The sequence below is a fragment of the Lolium perenne genome, chromosome 4 (assembly GCF_019359855.2).
Source record: "Lolium perenne isolate Kyuss_39 chromosome 4, Kyuss_2.0, whole genome shotgun sequence".
Lineage (NCBI taxonomy): Eukaryota > Viridiplantae > Streptophyta > Magnoliopsida > Poales > Poaceae > Lolium > Lolium perenne.
In genome coordinates, this window is record NC_067247.2 from 324,863,892 (window position 1) to 324,871,942 (window position 8,051).

Sequence of the window (8,051 nt, forward strand, 5' to 3'; positions counted from 1 at the left end):
GCCGCCGGGACGGGGAAGTGCCCCCGGAAGGCATCTCCATCGACACCACCGCCATCTTCATCACCGCTGCTGTCTCCCATGAGGAGGGAGTAGTTCTCCATCGAGGCTAAGGGCTGTACCGGTAGCTATGTGGTTAATCTCTCTCCTATGTGCTTCAATACAATGATATCATGAGCTGCCTTACATGATTGAGATTCATATGAGCTTTGTATCACTATTCATCTATGTGCTACTCTACTGATGTTATTAAAGTAGTCTATTCCTCCTCCATGATGTAATGTTGACAGTGTGTGCATCATGAAGTACTTGGTATATGCTATGATTGTGATCTCTTGTAGATTCTGAAGTTAACTATTACTATGATGGTATTGATGCAATCTATTCCCCCTTTCATAGTCTGTCGGTGACGGTGTGCATGTTATGTTAGTACTCGGTATAATTGTGTTGATCTATCATGCACTCTAAGGTTATTTAAATATGAATATCGAATGTTGTGGAGCTTGTTAACTCCGACATTGAGGTGCTCTTGTAGCCCTACACAATTAGTGGTGTTCATCATCCAACAAGAGAGTGCATAGTGGTTTTATTATGTGATCAATGTTGAGAGTGTCCACTAGTGAAAGTATGATCCCTAGGCTTTGTTTCCAAATGCTGCAATCACTGCTTGTTTACTGTTTTGCTGCATCTCTACTTCCTGCAATATTACTACTGCACGCCAGCAAGCTATTTTCTGTCGCCGTAGATAGTCAAGTATTTTCTGGCGCCGTTACTACTGCTCATATACATTCATACCACTTGTATTTCACTATCTCTTCGCCGAACTAGTGCACCTATACATCTGACAAGTGTATTAGGTGTGTTGGGGACACAAGAGACTTCTTGCATTGTGATCGCAGGGTTGCTTGAGAAGGATATCTTTGACCTCTTCCTCCCTGAGTTCGATAAACCTTGGGTGATCCGCTTAAGGGAAAACTTGCTGCTGTTCTACAAACCTCTGCTTTGGAGGCCCAACACTATCTACAGGAAAAGAAGCGTGAGTAGACATCACTCCTCAATCTCGATCTGGTACTGGTGCCGACGATATCCGGCACCTCCCCGCCGAGGTGAACTGGGAGATGCTTGGCAAGTCCCGCTTCTTTGTCCTCGACGTTGCGCTCTTCTCAAGCGTCTCCGCCGTGCTCTACCCGACCGTCATCGTCAAGACGCACCTCCAGGTGGCACCGCCCCCACAGGCCGCTGTCGCCACCGTGCGCGCCATCCTCTCCCGCGACGGCCTCAGCGGCCTCTACCGCTGCTTCGGCGCCTCCCTCGCCGGCACCGTCCTGGCCCGCGCGCTCTACATGGCGGCGCTCGAGGCCACCAAGAGCTCCGTCGGGCTCGCCATCGTCTGCCTTGGCGTCTCCGAGCCCGCCGCATCAGCAATCGCCTCGGCCGCCGCGGGCGTGTCCGTCGCCGTCGCCGCGCAGGTGGTCTGGACCCCCGTCGACGTCGTCAGCCAGCGTCTCGTGGTCCACAGCGCCCGACGGCCCCTTGACGTGGGCCTACTGCTTCAAGGAGTTGATCTACTGCGACACCACCAAGTCGGAGCGGCGGGGCGCGCGCTCAGCTTGGACTTGCTGAACAACCCGGACCTGGTGGCGGCGGACGCGGTGGTGTCCTTCAGGACGGCACTCTGGTTCTGGATGACCCCGCAGGCGGACAAGCCGTCGTCGCACGCGTGGTACAGATCGACGACGAGCGCCGGCGTGGACTTGATTGCTTTTTGAAACTTTGTTTAGGGTCCTAGCTGCAAATTTGGTTGTATCTCTTATTTGTAGTAAAACTTATTTATCCAGAAAGCAGGGCTCATTTTTAGTTTTCGGTCCACCGCCTGCCACAACCAGACCCTACCAGGCCCATGTGGCTTTTTTTATTTTTAATTTATGTATGGAGCAGTGGCGCACCCTATCATCCTATAGTGTCGCACCTTTTTTCTCTAGTAGTGGCGCACATAGGGCATAACAGTGCCGCACCTTATTTCTGTAGGAGTGGCGCACCCTTTTGCTTACTAGTGGAGCACCTACTAGTGCGCGTATAATTTAGTAGTGGCGCACCACTAGTGCGTCACTACTAAAAGTTAGCCGTGGTGTGATATTAGTGGCGTATCACTAGTGCGCCACTTATAAGCAAAACAGGTGCGCCACTACTAAGTTGTTTTCTAGTAGTGTTTGCGGCCCTTAGTTGGTTCCTTTGGAACATTAGAAATAAGGTAACTATTGAAGGGAAACTAATTGGTAATCCGGCTGGCGCTTTCTATCATATGATGATTCACATGTAGTTATGGAGGGTTCTGGTCACCAGGATAGATGTGGCAGAGGATAAGGCAAGGTCTTGAGCTTTTTGCCAGCAAAATTTTCAGTTATGCCATGTTAGAGTAGACCCAAATTTTGTCTATGTCAAGAATGTTTTGTCTCAATAAATATCAACCCGTATCAACGCACTACATATTTTCTACTTCTAAAAGTTAAGAAAATAAAAAAAAGGCAAGTGAGGCTAGGAAAACATGGCCTGATCCACTTTGGGTAAAATTTACGTTTTACATCCAAAATTTGGTTTTAAAATTTCCCGATGCAACGGTGTGCTAGTAATTATAAAGTGGGGTCAAGAGACCTTCTATTTAAAAAAATGTGGTCGCCTCCTATAAACAATGTTCAAGTACATATAAAACATGCGATGGAGAATATAAATGATATTACTTGTAGCAGGAAATTGCTGGTGCTGATTTATGGATCAAACGAAGTTTGTTGCCAGCAACAAATGATTTTCCCTCTTTTATTTTATTTTTCAGTATTCTTCCTCCCCGATACAGGAGAGAACACGGCTACTGGCAGAACTAGAGGAGAGGATTGACGACCTGCCCTGCGAAAAGCACAATGCCGCTCCGATCCTCGGTGACGAGGAACAGGAACGGGTGGTCCGCCACGAAGTCGACACGTTCAGGCTCCTCATCTTCCTCGAGGCAGCACCCCGCCATGATCTCAGCTTCGGTGGCGGCGGCGGCCATGGTCCCATCCTCGTTGATCTCAACGACGCACTGGTGAAGTACGCTGCCCACCGCGAGGGGCTCCGAGTAGTCGACCATCTCCGCGAAGTCACGTGAAAAGACGAACGGGCGCTCCAGCCCCAGACCGTTGAGAAGGTCCGACGCCTCTATCTTGAAGGACGCCTTGAACTTGGGGATCCTGAAGTCCCCCACCATGACCCACTGTTGAGGGACGCAGCGGTCCAGGAGGCCGGCCACGTCGGAGCTGAGCTCGCGGACCAAAGCCTGCAAGCCGTCGCGGTCGTCGGGGAGGTAGATGTGCATGCTGTACTGGTGGTTGCCGCGGCACTCGTAGGGCAGCTGTAGGAGTTTGAAGCCGGCATGGCAGCTGATGCGCTGGCTGTTTTTGCTCGCCATGAACGGCACGCGCAGAGGAGTACTGCTCTCGTCCCCGGGCAAGAAGAAGTCGCCGTCCTTGGTGTCGTCCCGGTCGAAGGGGTCCAGCCATGTGCCTCTCAGGTAGAGCGCGTTGCCGAGGACGAGGATGGTGTCGCTGCCGAGGTGGCCGGTCGGCATGAGGTCTGTGATGAGGCCGCCCGTCTTGTCCTCGAACCACCGGTTGATCTCCACTCTCGCCTCCTCAGCCTTTCAGTGAACATGTATGCACATCAAAGAATGCAGAGCAGAGACGATCGAAACCACTAGCAAGTAGAAATTCCCCAAAAACAGCATGAGGAAATGCTAGTAGATCATTAGTTACCTTTTTTTTGAAAGGCATGGCTCGAGCCACGGCCTTGTACTGGGAGGCGACCTTGTCTGCAAAGGCTGGCCTAAGCCGGAGCGACGAGTCCACCCAAACGCCTACCGCGCACCGGACGTCGGGCTCCGCGTCCGTTTCCCCGCCGGCGAGGATACCGGAGGCTACATGGGAGGCGAGGGATGCATGTGCCGTGCCGCCGGAGGTGCCCAGGAAGGAGACGATCTGGTCGAGGGTGTCGCCCGTGGCACCGGCGGCCAGAAGCACCAGGACGGAGTGGAAGGAGAGCGGTGAGAGGGCCAGGTTGGCTTTGTCGCTGCCGAGGTGGAGCAGGAGCCGAGTGGAGAGGGCGGCCAGGTCGCGCACGGCGCCCGTCATGCCCTCCGTGTTCATCGCAGCAGTGGACAATGGTGAACGTGCGGCGGCGCGGTGTACTACTGGTCTGCAGCGGATCGAAGTAGAGGGAGGTCACCTCAGGCACCTCAAGAGGCACGGGTGGCTTTTGTAGCCCAAGGCCAGGTGTTACTTTGTCGTCTTTCTCTTCGTTTCTATGCGGTGGATGGCATTCCTCGAGAAATTTCCTCGACCATATTAATGGTTGATTCACAAATGGTATAGTAGTAATGAACCTTCATTGAGTGAAATAATACTAGTATGCCTTAGCTGTGAAGTTATGTGTATAAATGAAAGATTTTCTTGCCTTAGCTGTGGAGTATCATACTTTTTTTTCTTTTTGTTCGACCAGGTTGTGCTTGCACCTTCCATACCTGAACTTTGGTGCAATAAAAACAAAAGATTATCAGAATATTGGGCTGCATGTTGTTACAGAAATATGTCATGTGATGTACCTTTTCATCCTTCCTTTTATCTGTCTAGGTCCAGGTCCCCGCATGTGCCTTCTAGCTAGCAAATTACAAGCATGTTTACCAGTTTTGGTCTTGGTTTACTTTCAAGATTGGTTGTTCTAAGATAGTTAGAACCATTGTAGCACACTGTCTTTGTTTGGATTTCAGTCTTCAGGTTATTCACTATTAGCAGGGTAGTACCATAGAAGCTAATAAATCGATTTTACTCTCTATGGTGGCAACTCAGTGTACCTTAACCGTCCATTAGTTTGAAAGAGCTGTTTTGGTTCTTCAAGTTCTTATCGGTCAGTGGTCGAGTTCGCTTATGTAAATAAGAAGGTGCTAATTTCACAATCGGCTACGATAACGACAGTGTAAACAATGTTCAATAGGAGACACAGTAAAAACATATTAATAGTGGCTCCAATTATTGCCTTATTATGTCCGATAAATCCTAGGTAACATGTAGTTGAAGTTGGCTAAGAAAATGCATGTGGTTTGCCCATTCCATTCTTTTCAGCTTTCCATGCACTGTATGGGAGCTCCTGCAAGATGCGTAGTCTTGCAGGCCCAAGGAGCTGATCAGATTATCACTAGCATTATTAACAGATAGCAGCGTATTTTTTGCATGATTATCAGTAAAATTTTCAGAAAATTTGCGTTGCACTGCCACATTTAGCATCTTCCCCATTGCTTATCTTTGACTGACATGAACTGTTTTGCTTCCTCTATATGCAGGTGGTGTACCAAATGTCCAGCTGCCTCTGTCTGCAGCTTTTGTTGGGGTTCTGAAATGTAATTTTTCTTTCTTCCTACTTTCCTTTGGTTCTTTACATCGCTCTTTGTTGTTTCTTTTGCTAATTGTCATATCATCGAGAACTTGATACTTATTTTGCAGACTTGCAGAATGTGTGTGAATCCATTGAAGCAAATGTCCACGTTTGTGTTCGAGTTAAACTGTTAAATGACAATGCATTATTACTGCATTCTGCCCAGTTCTGTCATATCCCAACATAAGATGCTTTCCATTTCATTTGAACAATGGACCTATAGTGGACAAGTGAAACTTATACAATTGACACCCGACTACAATTCAATTGGCCGTGTCGTTACCCAAATTGTGAAACTCGGCATACAAGGTTTACCGTGTAATTTAAATCCGGTCCCTATTTTGTGTATGTGCTTGCTCCTTTTGTTTAGTTGAAAACACACGAAACAACAACAAATGATACTAACTTGGATCTCGGTAGTATGATCACTTATATAGTTGCATTGCATAGACGCTATACCAGCTCAAGTACACATTAGATTGTTGCCACTGCATCTTATAGATTTGACCCAAGTTTTCGAGGATAGTATTTGCAAATGCACAATTCTCCGCTATCCATGCATATTGATGTGCGTCTAGACCATGTGGATTTATATTAGATAGTTAAATTTGATGTACCGTGTAGGAATGGTTTGTCACGTGTCATTACATATGTAGTGGGCTACATCTTCTTTTCGTGTGATATGGCGAGGTTCTCATGTGGGCATGAGTTAGGGAACTCCTTAACATGGATTGGAACTCAGCAAGGACTCGAGATTTCATTGCTTTGGCCTAGGGTTTATCGGCCCCCCTTCATAGATTGGCAGGGTTCACCTTTGCGGGCCAGTGTTGGACCCTTTGGAATGTCCGTAACAAGTTTCTATTGAAGGAAAGATGATTGGTCATCCTGCTGATGCTCTGTTTCAAATGTTATTACATTCAAATGTTATTACATATGTAGTTGAAAGATCATGATCTATCTCTAAGGTTTCTGTGTTTGATCACAACACTCGAATATGAATTTTACCATATGTGCTCAAGTGTGTAGGAATCAATTTTAGCACTATGGATGATCACCCACCTTTTGTTTTGATCCAACATCTAGTTCTTTTGAATTGGGTTTGTGATCTTTACTCTTGGTGGATGTGATCTTGTTGAGGAGAGGAGTCATTTTGAAGATGAACTGAAGATGGTGTTGGTTATCTCTCTAAGCCGAATCATCCGGCCCCCAAGCGGCCGGATCATCCGGCCCTTGCGCTCCAAAAGGCTCAAGTCAAGCTGCCAGTTCTTGGGGGTAGATGAAAACTCCATCCAGTCCCCGAATAGTATTTTCGTCCCCCCTTCTGCAGATCCACCACAGCGTCGCCCTAGGCCGAAAATTGGACTGGAAGTTTGTGACCGGATGGAATTTTCATCTAGCCCCCTATATTGTGCATCAACCACCGCATGCCGAAGCAAACAATCGGCATTGCGGTCTTACTGAAAGTGCATGGAGCCCCCATGTGTGGTTTCAATAATTGACGACAACCCCTATGGATTAATGTTTGCACTGAGTCATATCTTGTAGGAGTTGTCCATAGGCAATTCTTGAAGCATATGTTGGATTCAAGATTGCAATGAGAAGAAATTGATGAAGGATATCAAGTGTTAAGTATGTCTTGAAGAGAAAATGAAGTGAGCCCTCAAGTTTAATTTCAAAACATCAACACGATGAAAAATGAATAAATGAAGTGCAAGTTCAAGATGAGCCAACTCGAAGAGATCATATACTTGAAACTTTCCATCCATATGGTGATCATGGATATGTGAAGACATGCCCAAAGAAGAGGCTCTCCCACAGGAGTATGGGGGAGCAATTTGCAAGTCTTCAACAAGCTAGCGTAATCAAGAAAGGTGTTCCATCTTGAGGTGGACAAGATCGTCATTATCAACCTCAAGTCGAATATGCGCAAGGATTAGGTAGTATTCTTACTGGTCTCGTGGTGTTAGTTGTGAGACCGGGTTATAGGATAGATAGCTGTACTATCAAGAGTGGCTCTCAAGTGAGGAACTTCATCGTATCGTTCGGAGAGAGCTCAAACCTTTGCATCATTGGCATCATCTTTCTTGGTTCTTATTTGGTTCTTATCCATGAGAGGATTTAGAGCTTGTTTTAATCTTCATGACAAGCTCTAGTTCATCGAAAACGGATTTCAAATGCATTCTCTATGTGTTTTCAACATTGGTGGTTTTACCAATTTGTATTTTATAGATAGGTAAAACTTTTATTCATTTGTTTCTATCTTACCTTTCTTTAATATGATGTTTCTATGCATATTGTTGTAGAGCTCGTTGTTGTGATTTCAACGAGCCCAAGATCATCGAAATCGGAGTCTGGATGCAAAAGTTCTTGAAGTTTTTGTACCGGTATATTTAGACATTTTAGGGGGGCAAAAGTTCCGGTCTTTGGGGCGGTAGTACCGGTCAAGTTCCGCCCAAGTTCTGGAAATTCTGTTTTTGCAGACAGAAAGTATATTGTGAGCTTGTCGGGGGCGCCCTACTTCACTCGTAACTTGGCTGGTACTACCGCGGGGGGGGGGGGGGGGGGTAGTACCGCCCCAAATGACAGGAAGTTCCGGT

General features: G+C 47.1%; 1 protein-coding gene across 1 annotated transcript; it reads right to left on the minus strand.

Annotated features, from left to right (window-relative positions):
• Positions 1 to 2,723: 2,723 nt before the first annotated feature.
• LOC127296337 (serpin-Z1) lies at positions 2,724 to 4,240 on the minus strand. The gene is made up of 2 exons (XM_051326394.2): positions 3,783 to 4,240; positions 2,724 to 3,667 (listed from the first exon to the last, which is right to left on the minus strand). Exons 1-2 carry the CDS (start codon positions 4,170 to 4,172, stop codon positions 2,873 to 2,875), a joined length of 1,185 nt encoding a protein of 394 aa, XP_051182354.1. The 5' UTR covers positions 4,173 to 4,240; the 3' UTR covers positions 2,724 to 2,872.
• Positions 4,241 to 8,051: the final 3,811 nt, after the last annotated feature.